Source organism: Anomaloglossus baeobatrachus, chromosome 7 (genome assembly GCF_048569485.1).
Source record: "Anomaloglossus baeobatrachus isolate aAnoBae1 chromosome 7, aAnoBae1.hap1, whole genome shotgun sequence".
In the NCBI taxonomy this organism is placed as follows: Eukaryota; Metazoa; Chordata; class Amphibia; order Anura; family Aromobatidae; genus Anomaloglossus; species Anomaloglossus baeobatrachus.
In genome coordinates this window covers 30,039,410-30,060,823 of record NC_134359.1, presented here as the reverse complement: position 1 = coordinate 30,060,823, position 21,414 = coordinate 30,039,410, and the positions used below count along the sequence as shown (strand labels likewise).

The 21,414-nt window shown below is 45.7% G+C and overlaps 1 protein-coding gene across 3 annotated transcripts in view; it reads left to right on the top strand.

The window, feature by feature from the left end:
• The window catches only part of ZEB2 (zinc finger E-box binding homeobox 2), a 210,141-nt gene that overhangs the window by 169,937 nt on the left and 18,790 nt on the right, over positions 1–21,414 (top strand). For all 3 annotated transcript variants that reach the window (XM_075317174.1, XM_075317172.1, XM_075317173.1), the window contains 3 exons: positions 14,653–14,724; positions 18,486–18,674; positions 19,377–19,591. In XM_075317174.1, coding sequence (XP_075173289.1) covers positions 14,653–14,724; positions 18,486–18,674; positions 19,377–19,591 — 476 coding nt within the window. The remainder of the gene's footprint in view (positions 1–14,652; positions 14,725–18,485; positions 18,675–19,376; positions 19,592–21,414) is intronic.

Here is a 21,414-nt window from a genome sequence, read left to right as displayed (position 1 = left end):
AGAGCGTTCCCTGGCCTTGCGAGTCAGGGGGATCTGCCAATATCCCCGGCTCAGATCCATGATGGTCAGGTACTGAGCCCCGGCCAACTGATCGAGCAGGTCATCGATGCGTGGCATTGGGTACGCATCGGCGACCGTGACAGCATTGAGCCCCCTGTAGTCCACGCAGAACCGAGTGGTTCGGTCCTTCTTAGGGACGAGGACTACAGGCGAGGCCCAAGCGCTGTTGGATGCCTGGATCACCCCCAGGTTCAGCATCTCGTCAATCTCCTGGCGCATGTGTTGCTGCACCTCCAGGGAGACCCGATATGCTGAACGCCGGATCGGGGGATGATCCCCAGTGTCCACGTGATGGACAGCCAAGTCAGTCCTTCCGGGCTGGTTGGTAAACAACCCCCGGAAGGGGTGTAGGGTGGCCCACAGCTGGGACCGTTGGTCCTCCAAGAGCTGGTGGCCAACCTCCACATCCTCAATGGATCCGCCTGCCCTAACCTGGGCTAGCATATCCAAGAGGGTTTCCGCTTCTCCCTCCTCGGGCAGGTTGCACACGGGGAGCGCACATGCCTCCCGCTCATGATGTGCCTTCATCATGTTCACATGGAAGGGCTTCCGCCTTCCACGGGCAGGGTCCAGGGTGACCAGGTACGTCACAGGGTTGAGCTGCTGGTACACGAGGTATGGGCCTTCCCAGGCTGCCTGAAGCTTGTCCTGTGGTATGGGGACCAGTACCCACACCTCTTGACCCACTTGGTAGGTCCTCTCACAAGCGTTCTGGTCGTACCAACGCTTCTGATCAGCCTGGGCTTGAGCCATATTGTCGTGTACCAGTTGCGTCAAGGCCTGCATTTTGTCCCGGAAGCGCATGACATACTCGATAACCGACACTCCAGGGGTGGCCAAATCCCCTTCCCAAGCCTCTTTCACCAGAGCCAGGGGGCCCCGCACACGTCGCCCGTACAGGAGCTCAAACGGTGAGAATCCTGTTGAGGCCTGTGGAACCTCCCGGTAAGCAAATAACAGGTGTGGGAGATACCGCTCCCAGTCACGCCCATGGGAGTCGACCAACATCTTAAGCATCTGCTTTAAGGTGCCATTGAACCGCTCGCACAGGCCATTAGTCTGTGGATGGTACGGGCTGGCCACCAGATGTCGCACCTGGACTTGCTTACAGAGGGCCTCCATCAGCTGGGACATGAATTGGGTCCCCCGGTCGGTGAGCATTTCCTGGGGAAAACCCACTCGGGAGAAAATCTCCAGCAATGCGGTGGCCACCTTGTCAGCCCGAATGGACGACAAGGCCACTGCTTCTGGGTACCGGGTGGCATAGTCAACTACCGTCAGTATGAAGCGTTTCCCGGAGCTGCTGGGGATGGCCAGCGGGCCGACCAGATCCACAGCCACCCTCCTGAAAGGCTCATCGATGATTGGCAGAGATACTAGTGGGGCTTTGGGGTGTGGCCCCGCCTTCCCCACTCTCTGACAGGTTTCACACGAACGGCAGTAGGCAGCCACATCGGCCCCCATTTTTGGCCAGTAGAAATGCTGGTTTAACCTGGCCTTGGTCTTAGCGATCCCTAGGTGTCCGGCCATCGGAATCTCATGTGCGATCCGCAACAACTCCGTCCGGAACGGATAGGGTACCACCAACTGTCGGTCCCTGGGCCACGCCTCCGGTGAACCCTGCTGGACCGTGGCCCGGTACAGCCGTCCTTGGTCCCAGACCACTCGCTCCGGGTCCGAGTCCGAGGGAGGCTGTGCCGCCTGCTCCTTAAGAGCTTTCAGGCTGTCGTCAGCTTCTAACGCTGCCTGAAACCCCTGACTAGATGTGGCCAGAATCGACGAGACTGTCACATCTTCAGTCAGTACCCCGGGACCTGTGTCCTGGCCTCCACCTGACTCGGCTGCCACTTGGTCAGAAGGGGAAGAGCTATCGGACCCCCGGGAGGCCCCTTGGCTTCCAGCACTCCCACTGCGGGTGACAGCGGCCACAGCCGCTGCGACCGTGGGTCGTGCCTGCTCCTCCTCCGTTCCTGACCAAGTCGCCGGTTCAGGCAGACCTACCTGGCTTCCTGACACCCCGGTTGTGGGGGAACCCTGCACCGAGATCTTACCTGGGAGCACTTCCGCTCCTGGACCGGCCCCAATCTCACCTGCCTGTTCCCCTCCTGCAGCAACAGAACCCCGCTGTGAAATCTCTGGGGACCCCACATTTGCTGTGGTAGCCCCCACCCCACACACTGGTCCTCCCCCTGCAGCACCCTGCTCTCTGCTTATCCCTGCAGAGGGCAACAGATCCCAGCTCACAGGCTGGTTACTTGTAGAGGCATTGTCACACCTTTCCCTGACCCCCTCCCCTCCTGTCACAGCTGCAGCTGCGTGTGTGTCTATGGTGTCTGTGCAAGCAGAAATATCAGAGTTCACTCCCTCCTCCCTTACATCATTCATAGATAACACATTAACATTGTCAGGAGTCATGTCAGTACTGGCTGAAGGTTCAGCCTTTGGGGCGGGGCCAAACTGGGAGGTTATTTGCCCCAAATCTGTCCCAAGTAGCACGTTTGCAGGGATCCGATCAGTTACCCCCACCTCCCTCACCCCTCGCCCTGCGCCCCAGTCCACATAAATGTCAGCAACAGGCAGCGCCGGGTCAATGCCTCCAATCCCGGAGACAGCGAGGGTTTTTCCAGGGATCAAGTCTTGGGGGGACACCATCTCAGGCCGCACCAGAGTCACCTCCGAGGCGCTGTCTCGCAGTCCTATGGTCACAGACCGGCCGACGGTGACAGGTTGGAAGCTGTCCAGGGACCTACCACCACCCCCACCCACACAATACACCTTGGGCGGCCCTTGGGACGGGGACGGAGCCGGGGCCTTGGGACGCTGAGGGCACATGGCCTTGAAGTGTCCAGGTAGGTTGCACTGGTGGCACCGTCTTGGCTCTGCCACGGGCCTGGAGAGGGGAGTTGAGGGGGACACCCCCTGCAGTCTAGGGGCAGGTGGGGCAGTCGCAGAATTCATCTTACCCCCAATCCAGGTGCTGCTGGTGGCCGCTCTCCTGGCCTCAGGGGCCCGGTTGTTGGTGTAGTCATCGGCAAGGGCAGCTGTAGCCGTGGACCCCTTTGGCTTCTGGTCTCGGATGAACTGGCGGAGATCCTCAGGGCAGTTCCACAAGAGTTGCTCCGTGATGAACAAGTCCAGGATCTCCGGTCCGGTGGAAAGCTGCAGGCCTTGGGTCCAGTGGTCGGCAGCTCGGGCAAGTGCCCGCCGGTGGTCAGCCCAGGAGTCCTTTGGTCCCTTCTGCAGCGTCCGGAACTTCTTGCGGTAGGACTCCGGGGTGAGGTTGTACTGTTGGATCAGGGCCCGCTTGATGGTGTCGTAGCCCTGATCCGCCTCAGCAGGCAAGTCCCCAAGGACATCCAGGGCCTTACCCCTTAAACGGGGGGTCAGGTATTTGGCCCACTGGTCCTTGTTCAGATGATGCTGCAAGCAAGTCCGTTCAAAAGCAGTCAAGAAAGAGTCCAAGTCTCCATCCTTCTCCAGCACTGGGAAGTCCTCAACACGGACCTTTGGAAGTTTGGTGTCTGGAAGGTCACGGGTGGCTGATGAGGGCCGGAGCTGAGCTAGCTGCAGCTGGTAGTTACGCTCTGCCTGGCGCTCTTCACGCGCTGCTTGCCGCTCACGCTCGGCCATGAGTTCCTTGTAGCCCTCCCGGTCTCCAGCCTGGCGTAGGGCCATAGCCATTTGAAGAAGGCTATCCGAGCCTCCCAGGCTCGGTGGAATGGCACGTGGTGATCTGCGGCCCGCTGCGGAGCCTGGTGCTTCACTGTCCATTGCAGAGCGGAGGGCTGGCGTCTGGCTCGTTGAGGACCCTTGGGCGAGCTGCTCCTCATCTTGTCCAGCAGTGCCCGGTTGTGCAATGTCCTCTGCAGAGCTGTTTTCTGGCGTCGAGCTCCTGGAGGACTCGTGGACAACCTCCTCATCGTCTCTGGCCTGAGCATCGGCCATTCCTTTGGCTTTGCTCCTGGTGCTCTCAGCCATTCTTGCAGACTTTTGGTCACTGACACAGAACTGACACCTGATGCCTCCACACACCTTACAGTATCTGCACTCTGACACTCTAGTGTTGAGCTAGTCTGAAGACCCCAGCAGCCACAGCTGCTGCAGGCAGTCTTTAGTGTCTGGGAGTATGGGTCTCACACTCACACACACTATTATCTCGATCCCACCGCTATGCCACCAATATGTCACAAACCACCGGGGGGGTCACTCAGAAATCCCCCGCGCTGGCTACCAGTACGTCACAATCGGGGGGTAACAAGTGGGGGTCACCCCTACTTTATACCTCCCGACCGACAGACAGAGCACGTGACGCGCTCTCTAGCGCCCCTCTTATAGTCAGGCCAATTATGGAATTGCCCGACAATAAGCAAGGAGGCCGCTATACTACTTATGCCGATTATTGAAGGGTCCCCGGTGAGAGTAGGGTATATATTCCCCCGACCTCCGCGGGCGGAATATATAATATCTTCCCGAATCTCACTGGCCTCCCCACAATAATCCTTGGCACAACTCGCTGCCACCAACCGCTTCACGGTAACTATTAGCCGAACACACAGACGTGGGATTCAAGATCGAGATAACAGAACAGCCCAAGATTAATTATATAATTTAATCGCCTAAGGCACACTAGAAACTACAATATATACAATAGGGAATCTACAGAATATACATATGTCAGAGTACAGTTACAGATAAAGCATGGTTTACAAACAGATATGCAATTCAATCAGTTACCTTGTGTGTCTGGCCACAGGGGGGCGCTGTAGACCAGGTTTCTAGGATTCTTCCTCACAGGTCTTTCCCAACCAGGCCTCCGAGCAGAAGAACGCTGGAAAATGGCCGAAGTAGGGTTATCAACCTGGGCAGATCCAGGTCCCCTCCTACCTTAGTGACCTCACAGGGAAGCACTGCCACTCCCCCTGCATGGATCAGAATTATCCAGCCAAGGGGATATTGGCCATAACTTTGCCTGGGAGCGTCGTAGGCGGACGCCAATGCTCTCATTGTGACAGTTATGAATTTAGCTACAGAACGAGGGGACTCATGACCTGTCTACGAGTTCCCATATGGCTGATATCACGCCTGGGGCATTTCCCAATGTCCTGCTCCCATAAAAAGGGGGTGCCGGCATCGTCCACATGCGGAGACACCATTTTTATGGTTGCCATATTTATCGGAAATATGGCTTGCGAGATATGAACCATTTTTTACTGGAGTCGTTCTGTCTGGCTATTTCCATAGCCTTGCTAACTAGCTAGCAGCCCCCACTACAGAGTCACGGCAGGGAGTCATCCTGTGTCCATTGTCCTAAAGCCACCTAATTTCCATATCACAGGACATGGCCATGGATTTGTTGCTAAACCAGTTGTGTGAAGGGAAGGGGGTAGTGACACCAGGAGAGGGCTTCCTGACATACTTGAATATCATGATTTATCGTCATATCTCCGGATTTACCTCACAGGGCCCCTGTGCAACAACAGTGTATGGGCCCCACTGGCGGACACAGTCCGAAAAGGGCCCCTGTGCAAGAATAGTATATGGGCCCCACTGGCGGACACAGACAGAAAAGAACCCCTGTGCAAACAAAGTATATGGGCCCTACTGGTGGACACAGAACGAAAAGGGCCCCTGTGCAGGAACAGTATGTGGGTCCTACTGGCGGACACAGACCAAAAGGGGCCCCTGTGCAAAAACAGTATATGGGCCCCACTGGTGGACACAGACCAAAAGGGGCCCCTCTGCAAGAACAGTATGTGGGCCCCACTGGCTGAAACAGACAGAAACGGGCCCCTGTGCAAGAACAGTATATAGGCCCCACTGGCGGATACAGACAGAAACGGGCCCCTGTGCAAGAACAGTATATAGGCCCCACTGGCGGACATAGACAGAAAAGGGCCCCTGTGCAAGAACAGTATATAGGCCCCACTGGCGGATACAGACCAAAAGGGGCCCCTGTGCAAGAACAGTATGTGGGCCCCACTGGCAGATACAGACAGAAACGGGCCCCTGTGCAAGAACAGTATATGGGCCCCACTGGCGGATACAGACAGAAACGGGCCCCTGTGCAAGAACAGTATGTGGGCCCCACTGGCGGATACAGAGTATAAGGGGCCCCTGTGCAAGAACAGTATGTGGGCCCCACTGGCGGACACAGACAGAAAAGGGCCCGTGTGGAAGAACAGTATATGGGCCCAATATCTCAACAATATTCACAATTCCATCTGTTTTGGAAGTATAAATGGGCCCCCAAGCTCGTTGGCCCCTAGGTTGCATTGGGGCTTGCAAAAAAGACAAAAATCCCAAAATATTTGTACGCAAAAAAATTGTACTTTTTATGTGCCATAGGTCATAATGAATTCCCCCTATGGGGCTGTCAAGCACAATGCTTTTTAACCATGTAGAGGCAAAAGTATGCTGCGCTTTTAACTCTTTGATCTCCAGTTTGCACTCATTAGGGGGTAAACAGTTGGCGCCCACGTGAATTCTGTGTAATTCCTGCATGCCACAAGCTCATCACCTGTGAAATGAAATAGTGCAGTGAAGACTAATCCGATGAGTGTCCGGCAGAATTCACACTGCATGGGGACGGGCGATGAAGCACATCAATTTACCTCCCTTTTGGAGAGGGAATATAACAATTCAAGTCTAGGTTTCTATATTTTTCGACCCCATTCTAATAGTCTCTAGGCCAAGATTCACCTTGTGAGTCATGAGGCATTGTGAGCCTTGGTTCTAAATTTTGCACAAATGACTATCTTCACCTTAAAAGGGGCCTGTCACTTGCTTAAAATATTAAGTTAAATATATTGTAACAATCCCAGCACTGCCCTGATTCCGCTGCTTTTTTCCATTTTGTCCTACGTCGCTCCAATGCAGAGATATTCATATTTGTTGTTTTTGGAGCGCAGTATGTGAAATCTCCGCTTGTATTGCAACTGAGTCTTTTTCGGAGGTGTACATTTTCACCCCTACCTCTCAGATGCAGCCAATCACAGTTTGACAGCTGATCTAGTAGCCTGGTCTGATTGGCAGCATCTGGGAGGAAGAGGTGAAAGAATATGTGCCCTGAGAAAACTCTGTTGAACCATAAGCAGAGATTTCACATAGTGTGCTCTAAAAGCTATCAATATGAATATCTCTGCAAAGGAGCGACTCACAGCAAAATGGAAAAAAGCGATAGAATCAGGGGAGCTCAGCGTATTTTTTTTTTTACAATGTACAAACCTCAACTTTTTTTGCCAGCAAGTGACAGCTTCTCTTTAAGTGTTGTAAGACAAGCTTGAGATATGTGTTAGAATTCAGTCTCCTTGGAGTGATCGTTGGGATTGCAGCCTCCAGGGGGCAGCACGTAGGCAAAGAATGGAGTGATTATTAAAAAGCTTGACCCTATAATGGGTTCTACAGAACCTCGTTTATTAGAGGATTAGAGAGGTCCCGGCTGCCAAACTCCCAGGGACCAGGAAGTTATCACTTAGTGGATAACCTGTTCTTAGACAATTTACAGTTTTCCCGTTAGGAATATTTGTCACTGATCCAAAGATTGATCATAAAAATAGGATTGCTGGAGATTTTACTACCGAGACCTCCACCGATCTGGAGAAAGTAGGTTGAAAGTGCTCTGTGTGAACTGAGCCGTACTGAGCACGTGCGACCATTAATTCTAAGTGGTCGCACATGCTCACTACCGCTCCATGCACACATGGGTCTTTAGCACGTCTGTGCTCATGATGGGTGAGAATCCTGTGGATAGTTGATATATGTTTTTATAGGACATCCCCTTTAAGGGTAGGAAATATGTTATGCTATTTGTATAGATATGTCCTTTGTATACAGCGGCCTGCAACAAAAAACCATTTCCAATCTCCACTAACACATTGATCAAAAAATCAATCAAAAATCGACGTTTTCATATTTTGTTTTCTTTCATGAACATTCAGTCCACAAAAAACACGGACATGCAAACAGCCCTCAGTCCATGAAAAGCACAGATAAAACATCATGAGTCCACGAAGAGCACGGATAAAACATCATGAGTCCACGGAAAGCACAGATAAAACATCATGAGTCCACGGAAAGCACAGATAAAACATCATGAGTCCACGGAAAGCACAGATAAAACATCATGAGTCCATGAAAAGCACGGATAAAACATCATAGGTCCACGAAGAGCACGGATAAAACATCATGACTCCACGAAAAGCATGGATAAAATATCATGAGTCCACGGAAAGCACGAATAAAACATCATGAGTCCACGAAAAGTACGAATAAAACATCATGACTCCACGAAAAGCACGGATAAAACATCATGAGTCCACGAAAAGCACGGATAAAACATCATGACTCCACGAAAAGCACGGATAAAACATCATGAGTGCATGAAAAGCATGGATAAAACATCTTGAGTCCACGGAAAGCACGGATAAAACATCATGAGTCCACGAAAAGCACAGATAAAACATCATGAGTGCATGAAAAGCACGGATAAAACATCATGAGTCCACGGAAAGCATGGATAAAACATCATGAGTCCACAAAAAGCACGGATAAAACATCATGACTCCACGAAAAGCACGGATAAAACATCACGAGTGCATGAAAAGCATGGATAAAACATCATGAGTCCACGGAAAGCACGGATAAAACATCATGACTCCACGAAAAGCACGGATAAAACATCACGAGTGCATGAAAAGCATGGATAAAACATCTTGAGTCCACGGAAAGCACGGATAAAACATCATGAGTCCACGAAAAGCACGGATAAAACATCATGAGTGCATGAAAAGCACGGATAAAACATCATGAGTCCACGGAAAGCATGGATAAAACATCATGTGTCCACAAAAAGCACGGATAAAACATCATGAGTCCACGAAATGGATGGATAAAACATAATGATTCCACGAAAAGCACGGATAAAACATCATGAGTCCACGAAAAGGATGGATAAAACATAATGATTCCACGAAAAGCACGGATAAAACATCATGAGTCCACAAAAAGCACGGATAAAACATCATGAGTAAACGGAAAGCACGGATAAAACATCATAAGACAAGCAGACATCTGAATGAGGCCTTACGCTCACATATGGTTTGGAGACGGAACAGTTTAGAAGTTGGAGACTTTTCAAACTCATGAACTTCTTACTTATTCACATGTAAAATAAGGAAGGAAATAAAAAAAAAATCTTGAAAATTTACCAGTATTGTGCAAAAAGGAAAAAAAAAAGAGATTCCACAAATGGTTTTCTTGAGCCCGTGTGCCCTCAGATGGGAACCTTGTGACTGCTACCAGGAGGATCACATGAGAGGAGCAGGGGAGCGGGATACACAATAGCTATATTTATTCTCAGTGACAACCTTCTCGGAAATACCTTGATCTAATTACTTGCAGAGATTGATATAAATATCAGACGCGGGCCGGTTAGCTCCGCTGCGTGCCCTGAAGTACAGATCTCAGGTCCACGGCTGATTGGAGACGGCTAAACACGTCTTATCTCGCGCTGACCGCTTTGGGTGTGCACTAACAGGTATATGCAGAGACAGGACTTTCCTGGAACTGCAGAGATGTGACTTCCTAAAAAGCACATTACATATATACACTGATCAAAAATATAAATGCAACATGTTTGGTTTTGCTCCCATTTTTCATGTATGAAGTCAAAGATCTAAGACTTTTTCTATGTTCACAAAAGGCCTTTTTCTCTCAAACATTGTTCACAAATTTGTCTAGTTGTGTGTTAGTGAGTGCTTCTGTGCCGAGATAATCCATCCACCTGACAGGTGTGGAATATCAAGTTGCTGATTAGACAGCATGATTATTGCACAGGTGTGCCTTAGGCTGGCCAGCATGATTATTGCACAGGTGTGCCTTAGGCTGGCCAGCATGATTATTGCACAGGTGTGCCTTAGCGGGCATGATTATTGCACAAGTGTGTCTTAGGCGGGCCAGCATGATTATTGCACAATTGTGCCTTAGGCTGGCCAGCATGGTTATTGCACTAGTGTGCCTTAGGCTGGCCAGCATGATTATTGCACAGGTGTGCCTTAGGCTGACTAGCATGATTATTGCACAGTTGTGCCTTAGGCTGGCCAGCATGATTATTGTACAAGTGTGCATTAGGTTGGCCAGCATGATTATTGCACAAGTGTGCCTTAGGCTGGCCAGCAAGATTATTGCACAGGTGTGCCTTAGGCTGACCAGCATGATTATTGCACAAGTGTGTCTTAGGCTGGCCAGCATGATTATTGCATAAGTGTGCCTTAGGCTGGCCAGCATGATTATTGCACAAGTGGGCATTAGGCTGGCCAGCATGATTATTGCACAAGTGTGCCTTAGGCTGGCTACAATAAAAGATCACTTTAAAATGTGCAGTTTTATCACACAGCACAGTGCCACAGATGTTGCAGGTTATGAGGGAGTGTGCAGTTGGTTGATGACTGCAGGTATGTCAATCAGAGGTGTTGCCCGTGAATTGAATGTTCATTTTTCTACCATAATCAGTCTCCAAGAGAATTTGGCAGAACATCCACCCAGCCTCACAACCGCAGACCATGTGTAACCACAGCAGCCAAGGACCTCCACATCCAGTATCTTCACCTCAAAGATCGTCTGAGACCGGCCACCGGGACAGCGGCTGCAACAATCGGTGCTAAACCAAAGGATTTCAGCACAAACTTCCAGAAACCGTCTCAGAGAATCTCATTTGTTGCTCGTCTTTCTCATTGGGGGTCTCCACCTGACTGCAGTTCATCATCATAACCTACTTGAGTGGGCAAACGCTCATATTCGATGGTGTCCGATATGTTGGAGAGATGTTCTCCTCGCGGATGAACCCCAGTTTTCACTGTAGAGGGCAGTTGGCAGACTGGCTAATGATGGTCACATCACATACTGACTGGTTTTTCGACCCCCTGGCCGCACCAATACTGTAAAACTGCACGTTAGAGTGGCATTTTATTGTGGCCAGCCTAAGGCACACCTGTGCAATAATCATACTGGCCAGCCAAAGGCACACCTGTGCAATAATCATACTGGCCAGCCTAAGGCACACCTGTGCAATATTCATACTGGCCAGCCTAAGGCACACCTGTGCTATAATCATACTGGCTAATCAGCATCTTAATATGCCCCACCTGTGAGGTGGTTGGATTATCTTTGCACAGGAAAAGTGCTCACTGACACACATATAGACAAATTTGTGAACAAAATTTGAGAGAAAAAGACCTTTTGTACATAAAAAAAGTCTTAGATCTTATACTTCAAATCATGAAAAATGGGAGAATATATAAAATATACTTAGAAAAATGAAGGTTCTTTGCTTAAAAATTGTTCATTTCATGAGTGGCTATCAACCGTGGCTTGCATAATAATATATAATGTAGCAGTGCTGATGTGGCTACTTATGGCTACGTAGTTTGTATTTTGTGCTTTGTTTAAATGCACAGATAACCATTGTATTGTGCCACATTGCAAACTCAGCCCTGCAACATATGATGTAAGAAAATGTATCAGCAGTGTTGCAGAATACTATATACCTTGACCTTTGCTACAAAGTAACCATAGATGCAAAACCTCAAATATTCTGCTGTCACTTCAAGGTAAAGCCATATTTACAGGAATCCAGGAAGATGAGATGTGTGGTGCTGTATGTGGAAGAGCTATTTTAGTGGTTATCCTTTGACCATGCCATGCTATCTTAGGGAAGCAATCTTTTTGGTGACCCCATTTTTGGCTCGTTTGTCAAAAGTAGGCAACGGATGGCATAGGAGGCCCCCTATAGTGACACCCCTGCTGATAGATCTCTGATTCTGAGAACCAATCATATTGATGGTGATTCCAGATGAAATAGGGGATTGCGCATTCTATGTATTATCAAATGAAAAAAAAACCCGACATATTGTCCCAAAGTAATGTGTTACCCCGCAAGTATCAGAGGAGGAAATATTTGCAGCAGTGAAACTGATGCAGTAAAAATATTGTTACAGTCGTGTCAACAATCCCAATGCAGAATGGTCACGAGGGGAAGGATTCCGATATTTTTTGTTATATTTTTTGGGTTTCCATGTTGTAATTGGAGGCTGTTATTGTGCTCTGGCATGACAGCAGCAGAAGGAGGTGGGTGAGATGTTTTCAATTTATCTGTAGAGTAATGTTCTGCCATCGCCACCACCCACCGCCATCACACGTCTCACAATGGGATCCAATCCGAACCCACTAACCTAACAGTAGCAGGATGATATGGTGTACGGTATATACCTATGTTACATATAAATATATATATATATATATATATATATACTGTTTATATATGGCAAGTAAATCATTCTAAGCAATATTAATATATATAGATGTAGCAGAACTGAGCTTTCAATAATCAAACTCATGTACTACATCTGAGATATCATAGAACCGCGTGGTTGGAGCGTTGTGATAGCAGAGATAATGCAGTCCCATGTAAAGCCACAGATAACACGGCCCGATATCTTAACAAGGAACACATGACTAACTCAACTCTACTGCACCTGACAAACTCGCATTCTGTATATATAGATAGATAATGGAACTGAGCTGAGTTTGGTGCATCGAACTGTTCCATCTTCCATATCAATAACTCATTTGGTTCACACAACTCCTGCAGGAAACTATGGACGGGTTTTGAAAAATGATGATGGCATTTGAGCTGCACATAAAACTGCAGAGGTACTGAAATAACAGAGCTTGCAGTCCCATGTAAAACCACAGATAACGAGTCCTGATATCTTAATAAATGACAAGCTGATCCCTGCCGCATTTCACCACTTTGCACAATATGTATATTCGTCGATAGATAGATGGATAGATAGATAGATGGATAGATAGATAGAATGATAGATAGATAGAGGGATAGATAGATAGAGGGATAGATAGATAGATAGAGTGATAGATAGATAGATAGATAGATAGATAGATAGATAGATAGATAGATAGATAGAGGGATAGATGGATAGATAGATAGATAGATAGATAGATAGATATATAGATAGATAGATAGATAGATAGAGGGATAGATAGATAGATAGATAGAGGGATAGATGGATAGAGGGATAGATAGATAGAGGGATAGATGGATAGAGGGATACATAGATAGATAGATAGAGGGATAGATAGATAAGATAGATAGATAGATAGATAGAGGGATAGATGGATAGAGGGATAGATAGATAGATAGTTGGATGGATAGATAGATGGATAGATAGATAGTTGGATGGATAGATAGTTGGATGGATAGATAGTTGGATGGATAGATAGTTGGATGGATAGATAGTTGGATGGATAGATAGATGGATGGATAGATAGATAATGGATAGATAGATAGATAGATAGTTGGATGGATAGATAGATGGATAGATAGATAGTTGGATGGATAGATAGTTGGATGGATAGATAGTTGGATGGATAGATAGTTGGATGGATAGATAGTTGGATGGATAGATAGTTGGATGGATAGATAGATGGATGGATAGATAGATAATGGATAGATAGAGGGATAGATAGACAGATAGATAGATATGTCAATGAAACTAAATATTCACATATATATACATATAGAACCAAGCTGAATTTGTGGAGGTCTGTCTGGCTCAGCATTCCTACCATAACGCAGTCCCATGTAAAGCGACAGATACCACATTGTGATATATTAATAAGGGCCAGGCAACATCCTCATCTCTGCTTCATCTTATAGACTGGCACAGTATATAACTGGCAGATGGGGCTGAGCTAAATTCATATTTGAAATTGGGATTAGATAATGTTTTAGGTTCGCCTCCAGTCCTGTAATATTATTTTATAATAATAATTTTATTTATATAGCGCCAACATATTCTGCAGCGCCTTGCCAAGCAGAGGGGACAGGTACAGACAATATCCGACATGACAGAATAGCACATAATTCAGCAGATATCGGGGGGGGGGTGAGGGTCCGGCCATCACTATCATAAATGGGGAAAGCCAGGTATGTAAAGGCATAAATAATATCGCAATAATACCATCAGCAATGGTATGAGGAATAATAAGGGCTAAATATAAAGTATAAGGAGGCCATCGCTCGTTAGATGAGAGTATATCCGCTCTGTCTTTAAGCGGAAGTGAAATATAAAGGCCACAATGGGCGATTGAGGGTCTTTATCCAGCAGTAAGTGGCACTTGTGTTCTGGAGAGTTCTCCACGCATGTTCCCGGATCACACGTATGAAGATTTCTCTTCCCAATCGCAGTTCCCTGGCACATTAGTGCCCCGGCTGTGGGATTATTACAAGGTGTCGGCGGCGTCAGACTCGGCGCGCTTGAGATACAAGTTGTGACAAGCCGGAAGCGTCTGTGTGACTGAGGGTCGGATTAACCCAACACCTTCCTCTAAACACTTCAGAAACCTCATTGCAAAGACCGCTCCTTGCAAATATGCGAAACGCGCGGACCGGCTTATATCCGAAATATCCCCGTATTAATGATCGCTCACATAATTGTATCCCAATGACTAATAAAGCAGCAAATTTGCCAGAGATTTATCATTAACGGGCATTTTTATTTCTTTTTTACTTTGCAGATGAAATGAAGGGAGACTATGACTGTCTGGGGCCAGAAGTTACTCACGCCACCACTATGAACAACGGTACAGGTAAATAATACCGCATTTTGCTAAATATCCAGGAGAAAGTTATAACCAATCAGATTCCAGTTCTCATTCTATAAAGGATAGGTACAGGATGTAAGAAAGAATCTGATTGGTTTATTTTTGTCACTGAGTTGTATAGCTTAGGCCTTATATTTAGTTACTCTTAGCAACCGGTCACATAGCTTGTGGTGTTGTTAGGGGCATGGTCAAAATATCCTGCTCTTTTTGTTCTTTAGTAATTGGGAGGTGTACAATTAGATGCCTTTTTGGAAAATGAGAAGTGGCATGTGATTGTTTGCTAAAGACTACATTATCAGGCCTCATATACAAGATAAGATGGAGGCCTCACCTGCTGGAACCAATCAGATTCCAGGTTACATTCCGCAAAGAGTCTGTACAGGATGAAAACAAGAATCCGATTGGCTTATTTGTTTTATTGATTTGCATAGATTAGGTCTCATGTTGAGTTGCTAAGGCCTTTCTTAGCAACCAATCAGGTGGACTTTAAAAATGAAAACTAGAATGTGATTGGTCTCTAAAGTCAACCAATCAATTTCTAGTAAGGTTTAGAAATCGGAAATTGACCGGTTGCTATGGGCAACAGTTTTTCACTTTTATATGGCGTATTAAGAGATATTTAGCAAGCAAATTAGGCCTGATTGCAATAAAAATTGTCATTCATAGCAGCTCCATGTGTGGTTGCTATGGGCAACAGTTTCTCACTTTTACATGGCGTATTAGGTCATATTTATCAAGCAAATTAGGCCTGTCTGCAATAAAAATTGTCCTTCATAGCAGCTCCATGTGTAAGGAAGCCATAATACATTTTCGGTCACGTCCGTTGTATGAGTCGTTATAGCCTTTAAATCTTTATGGGTGATTTATTGAAGATTTGTGCCACTATTCAGTTTGTCTGTTGTTGCATCATGTTTTCTTAATGGTATGTGCCATAGTTACGGTGCGTATGACATGGAAAATTTAGAATTTTGTAACATGGAGACTTACGGCTGTTTTTGTAAAGTTCTGTACCATTCTTGGAGTGTTTGCGTCAGAAGGAATTCCTAACGTATACCACTGCCGGAAGGCTTCACTGAATAAGGCATATAGTGGCAAGCATCGGCAATTAGGTGCCACTGCATAAACAGTATACCGTGTGGCACACTATATTTTACGAAGGGCCACTGTATAGGAAAGCACCACTCCAGCATTTTTGATTTTTCTTTTTTTCAGCCGGAGTAACACTTTAAATGTAAGTTCCCCTCTCCCGGCCTTATAATGATCTTCCAGTGTCTTCATCCTTTTTCGGTGTCACTCCGATCCCGTGGCGCCTTCTTGTGCCCGTAACTTCTGACTGGTCTGAAGTCAGAAGTTATGTCGCAGTCGCTCAATGCAACTCTATGAGAGCCAGAGGCCCGAACAAGGCCAGAGTGAGGCTCAGACTAGGCGACAGTGAGGCAAGAATTAGGTCAGTGCAAGGCCAGAATGAGACTCTCATAGACTTGTATTGAGCTGTGACCTCCGGCGCACTCCATGAAACACTGATGCTGCAGGCAGGTCACAAATTACCGGAGACCGACCAAAACAGGGCTGGAAAAATATGAAGACGCCAGAGGGTGTGTATAATACATGGGGCAGGGGACTTATATTTAAAGCACCACTCCAGGGCTGAAATAAATCCCCACTGGAGTAGTACTTTAATGGGTCACTCAGACATCATTTTGAATGCATGTGAGCTGTCCTTGGTTTTCGTAGGAAGAACCCATGCTAGTGTATAGGGTGGTTGACATGTATATCTGTGTTTTTTGTGACCGTGTGATTGACAGAAAAAAAAATGGAGAGATGTCCATTTTTCATCTAAGTCGTGGAGCCGAATGTGTGTCATCCCCAAAAAAATAGATAACATACTGATGGTAAAAGTTGACAACACACGAACCAAAAACGTATGAAAATCAGATCTAGCATACTCTGTGGGATAAGAGAAAAGAATAAACTTTTTTATGATCCAGATATGGACCGCGATGTTTGGACTGCCTGAACTCAAAAGAGACTCATATATGCCTATGAGCATGACTTCTGGTAAAGAAACCCGCAGCCACTCCATACATCATAACATCCGCTAGTACTGTAAAACATGGATATGTGAAACCGGCCTTAAAGGAATTGTCCAGTGAAAACAAGTTATCACCTATGCATTGGAAGGGTGATAACTTGCTGATTGGTGGGTGTCTGCCCGCTGGGACCAGTATAAATTGTTGCCACCCTAGGATTTTTATCCCCGATGGGGAACTTTTTTCCCCATCACCTGCAGGTTGGAAGACCAACCACTGCACCATTCATGCTCTATGGGGCTGCCGGAAAAAGACGAATGCAGCGACTAGCAGTCCCAGAGGGAGTGAATGGAGCACAGGTCGATCATATACACTGCTGCTGCTGCTCCATTCTGGCATAATAGTTCTGCCGATCAGTACAAGTCCCAGCAGTCAGACCCCTATCGATCAACAAATTATTGCCTATCCTGTAGCTGATGATAACTTGTTCTCATTGGATAACCATTTTTAATAAAAATGAGCCTTAACATGGCATCCAGAAATAGGCAAAAACTATACTCTTGGCCTCGTTAAGGTGAATGAGCAAAAAGATTTTCACTACCTATGTCTGGTGTCCACTTTAGTACTCCATGACATCGGAGTACCAAACTTCTCTGGCTGTAGCATGACTATCAGCATCCTGTGCACTTCTTGTGATTATTAAGTCTTTGCTGGAACCTAGTAATCACAACAGGCACTTAGGATGCCGGCATTTCAGTGCTAGTCAACGAGGTTTGCACTGCCCTGGTATGGCTGCCAACCGGATGCCGGACGAGGGAAGTACAAGACTTTTTAATACCAAACATAGGGCTCGAATCCAGTCTACAAGGAGACAAATTCTCCACTTATCTTTTGGGCAGCATGGTGACCTAGTGTTACCTTGCAGTGCTGGGTTCCTGGGTTCAAATTCCACCAAGGATAAAAACTGCAATGCGTTTGTATGTCCAACCCCATATTTACATGTGTTTCCTCCCACACTGTCCAAAGACATAATGATAGGGAATTTAGATTGTGAGCCCCATTGGTGACAATGATGACAAAGTATGTAAATCACTTTGGAATATGATGGCTGTATATAAACAAACATAAATAAATATTTAATTTCATTCCATTTTCAAACATTAATATTTCTTTTAACAATATTATATACATTTTATGAAGTGATACAAATATGCACACAGACACACGGTGCATCCTACATATTCTACTGCATTGTTTCATTTTTTAATTGCGCGCTCTGCTGGGTTTTCGTTACCAATAAGACTATTTGTTCAGCCAGCAATTACTCAATATTGTTACGTTAAGAGTCCACTTGTAAGCTGTTAAGAATCGGAATGGGGTCAGAGGTTTCAGGCAAAGTTAACAGCTCCGGCACTTCACCATGGGTCAGCGAATGCCAGTTATAGAAGACATCATTGTTAAGCATTAGTTGTGTTTATTTACGTAAGTGTATCCTACTTGACTGTTAGCGAGTAACATTCATCCCCGGGGCATGTTTTTTCACCACTGAAAGTAATAATGGATGACATTTCTTTAATCCCACAAAATAAAGTGGATTCCGATCACCGTTCAGACTGGAAATGCACAATTTGTCCATTACTGTCACTTGTTTTCTACCTTTTGATAGACGGAACATTATATTTCTTGACAACTTTTAATACTGATTTCTTTCAACAGTGAAGAACACGAATTGCACTTCGGAATTTGAGGAATATTTTGCCAAAAGAAAAATGGATGATGGCGACGGGCACGGGGTTAGCATAGCGGAGTACTTGCATCGTAGTGATACTGCCATTATTTACCCAGAAGCCCCTGAGGAGCTTTGTCGTTTGGGTACACCGGAGGCCAATGGTCAGGAGGAGAATGGTAAGGCCATGATTCATTTTTAGATTTAGAGGAACCTTTGCAGCTGTTGCAATTGTACATGCACTATGGGCCGCGGGGTGTTTACCTTAAAATTTCGGCAACAGCTGCACGGGCCTGGAATTTCATGAGCTGAACATTCAATAAGCTCATGCTGTCCTATTTGCAAGTTCCTAACATTTTTCTTGAACACTTGAAGGACAGGAATTGCTGAGCTTTAAGAACTTGGGATGAATTGAACCTAACCGGTGTTGAAATTTAATAACGAGCAAGTGTTCTAGGTAATTCCCAACGTAAATAATAACAGAACGAGACGCCCTTACGCTGGGAAATGTGACAATTCATCCTGCTAATTGTAATTTGTGAAAAGGCAAGAAAAAGATCTATGTAGCCAAAGGCCAAGGATGAAATTGTACACGAGTACTCCATTTGTAGCTCCCGAATGAGGCCAGGGTCCATTGTACCTTCTTCAGACTCGAAAAGGTCAGGAGCCAAGTCCTTAATTAATTTTCTATAGCAGTTTGGAATGATTCATACAAGTATTTCCTGGGTGTGTAGAGGGGATTGAAGTGCGTCGAGGCCGGTGTGAGATGATGATACGCTGCTGCTGCCGCCGTAAGACCATCCTGGGCAAAGAGCCCATTAGCTGCCATTGATTAACTGACCTTTTGGCCTGTCTCTCCTTCTCATTTGTCTCTACTGTAGACCTACCACCTGGAACACCAGATGCCTTTGCCCAGCTGCTGACCTGTCCCTATTGCGACCGAGGCTATAAGCGGTTGACGTCACTGAAGGAGCACATCAAATACCGCCACGAGAAGAACGAGGAGAACTTTTCCTGTCCTCTCTGTAGCTATACGTTTGCCTACCGCACCCAACTCGAGCGGCATATGGTGACGCACAAGCCGGGGAGAGATCAGGTGGGGGTTTGGCTTTAAGTGATTCTTTTTATAATTACCCCTTAGAGAAACTATATTGCTTTGATTGGCAATCATTATTAATTTTTCATGGCATTTTGAAGATGCAGATCTTTTAATGGTAATAGCCTTAATTGAGGGCTAAATGATTTTTTGATGGTGTCTCCTAATATAATTTAATAGTCTTATGTTCACGATCGAATGAGTGTGTTAATTTCTAATTTAGAAATTTTACTTGCACGATAACTTCACTCTAGTTTAACGTTTTTTTAATGCCGCTCAAAAGGTGAATGAAACATTGGTGTTTTTAATTAACGGCTTCTTAAGAGAAATTACTGTCGCTAAGGTTTTTCTTTTAGCCGTGTGGCAAAATGTTACAAAACAAGCGTTAACTTCCCAATGTGCTCTGTCCTCGTAGATGAAAAAATGATGAAAAATAATAATGTGCGTGGAATTTTCTTGTTCCGTAATGAGTCATGGGTCTGAGACATCTGTGTTATTACGCGGCTGTATGTCAATGACAGTGTCGTAAGTGGAATATGTAGTGTCATTGCTAGAAGAGCAGAGCCAAAGCTTTAATTTCTAATATTAATGTGTGGCTTGATGTGTCAACAAGTAAAATGAAGCAACCAATCATAGGTTTTCATCCTAAATCTGTATCGGGTAAGCTTTGATTGGTCAATAGTCCAAAAATTAGCCCCGGTAAGATTGACTTTCAGATATAAATATTTAATCTCCAAATGTTCATATGTACACAACAGAGATGCCAAGACTAGAATTTATTTCAATGTATACAAAAAACTAGCGCCAATGAGTTAACATCTACCATTGTAGTAATGATGATAGCTGTTGAGTAGAGATGAGTGAATTAATATGAGGCAAATCGAATTTACTTCTATTTTACAAAAAAAAAACAGTTCTCAGAATCCAAATTTTTTGTGATTCGTCTCTCACCACCGGACCTCCGAATGCCACCATTACCTGTGCCACCACCAGACCTTCAACTGGCTCTTCTATCTTCTATCCTCTTTCTTCCATGTTCTTTCATTCTTGCGGCCACATCTTCCAATCAATAGGTTTCACACCAACACATGTAGCATCATGCATGTTCAACGATGTTCATATCCCACGTGCCGGAGTGAGACCTAGTGGATGGAAGACCCTGGCACAAAGTAAGAAAGAAGATAGAAGGACAGGCAACTAAGGGACAGGCAACTAAGAGATGGGTATAGGGAGGGTTGAGTAAAGGTGAGCATAAGATTTTTTTTTCACCTTGATTCATTTCACTAGGGAATCACCAAAATATTTTATTTCGGTGATTCCCTAGTGATTTGGATATATCAATACGTTACCTATAAATACGGTGAATAGATGCTTGATTCATTTCACTTCAAATTTATAAAATGAAAATCAAAATTTCGTCCCTGAATTGAGCAAATCTGCAGAATCAAGTTTCGGGAGATTCGCTCACCTCTGAAGAAACTATTGAATCATACTAAATATTTTAATTAGATGTAGTGATGGGCGAACGTTCTCGCCATTGCTTGTTACTCAATCGAGCATTGGGTTTCTCCGATGTGACTCAAGTACCGAGCATAAGAGTAGTCAATGGGAAACTCAAGCATTTTCAAACTCGAGGCTTGATCGAGTAACGAGCAGTGGTAAGAACACTCGCTCCTCACTAATCAGAAGCAGTTTTGTCACCATAGACATTTTATTTTTGAGTAATACCAGTTCATGATCATTAATGTTGATAAATAAGAAAAATACTGATGACACATCCTACCTTTGTAATGTGAACAGGTGCAAACTGAACATGAAACATA